Here is a 1,170-nt window from a genome sequence, read left to right as displayed (position 1 = left end):
ATATATATATATATAAATTACCAGTTGCGGGTTTAGTTTAAATTTATTGTCTTCTGTTGTCCTTTATTAAAATGATATATATTTCTTAAAATCTTTCTGCCCCGCAATAATAACATTTTTTAATCAATGTTATTCTATGGACGAACTGACTTTAAACTGAAATGAAGCGACCTCTACGAGGTGTAAAAGAGAACTAGCATAAGCTTAATCGATATTTCAGTGACGAAAAGTTACAATCGCGCTAAAAGTTTTCAGTTTCTATCAATAAATATATAAACATATACTTTCATATTTTCAAATATTAATAAGAATTGTTTATTTGTTTAAAGAAAATTTAATTAAATTTTTGATTTTTCTTTTCTTTTCCAATTATGTTTACGATATTACAAAATGTCAAAATTTAAATAAAAACACTTTATTGTACAAATTGGTTTCGTGTTTCCTATTTTTGTACTAACATTGTTCGACGAAAAGGTAAATTTTTTATCCTCGCGTGGAACGAACCTGTCTACGTCTGACTTTCTTCGAGACTGTTTTTTTTTTTACGAGATTAATTTAAGACAACTTAACATTTGATGAAAGTCGTTCAAACATATCAGTTGCGAGATACTCGCCATTACGCTTGGAACGAGCGAGCTTCAAAAAGCGAGGGGTAGTCTCGTAGCTGAGTCGGGAGCAGGCTGACTACTCTCATTGGTCTATCGGATGGTTTACGATTTGCTATCAACCATCTGGTTCTCAGTAGCAACCCCTGAAGAAATAGGCGTCATTGGTCCTTGTATCGTAACTTCACCCCAACTTGTGCCTTAATAAGAACTTTTATAGTGGCTACCGACCAATATCTACCCTCGACAAAAGTGCGTTTCCAGATACGTGGCTTCGTTAGTAATCTATATATAAAAAATATATCTATGTATATATAATTTTACATAAAAAAATCTTTCATTTATCATATTACATATTTATATATTTTTTAAAAATAAAATATGGGAGTCGTTATTTTATTAACAGATACACGTGTTAGAGAGCCATGTCCGTTATTAATATTCTTTGTTAATATAAATATTTATCATATTTCCAGTGACAAAATTTTGTGATATATTAATGCGACTTTATGAAAATGATCATAGCATATTTACTATAATTTACCGTTTCATATATAGAAATAAA

General features: G+C 29.8%; 1 protein-coding gene across 1 annotated transcript in view; it reads right to left on the bottom strand.

The window, feature by feature from the left end:
• The window catches only part of Ndufb2 (NADH dehydrogenase (ubiquinone) 1 beta subcomplex, 2, 8kDa), a 1,081-nt gene extending 916 nt beyond the window's left edge, over window positions 1-165 (bottom strand). The window contains 1 exon segment of the mRNA XM_017896697.1: window positions 22-165. Coding sequence (XP_017752186.1) covers window positions 22-116 — 95 coding nt within the window. The 5' untranslated portion in view covers window positions 117-165.
• Between the last annotated feature and the right edge of the window lie 1,005 nt (window positions 166-1,170).

This window comes from Eufriesea mexicana, unplaced genomic scaffold (assembly GCF_001483705.2).
Source record: "Eufriesea mexicana isolate 0111107269 unplaced genomic scaffold, ASM148370v2 scaffold372, whole genome shotgun sequence".
Lineage (NCBI taxonomy): Eukaryota > Metazoa > Arthropoda > Insecta > Hymenoptera > Apidae > Eufriesea > Eufriesea mexicana.
The sequence above is the reverse complement of the archived record's forward strand: the minus strand, read 5'-3'. Positions and strand labels throughout refer to the sequence as shown.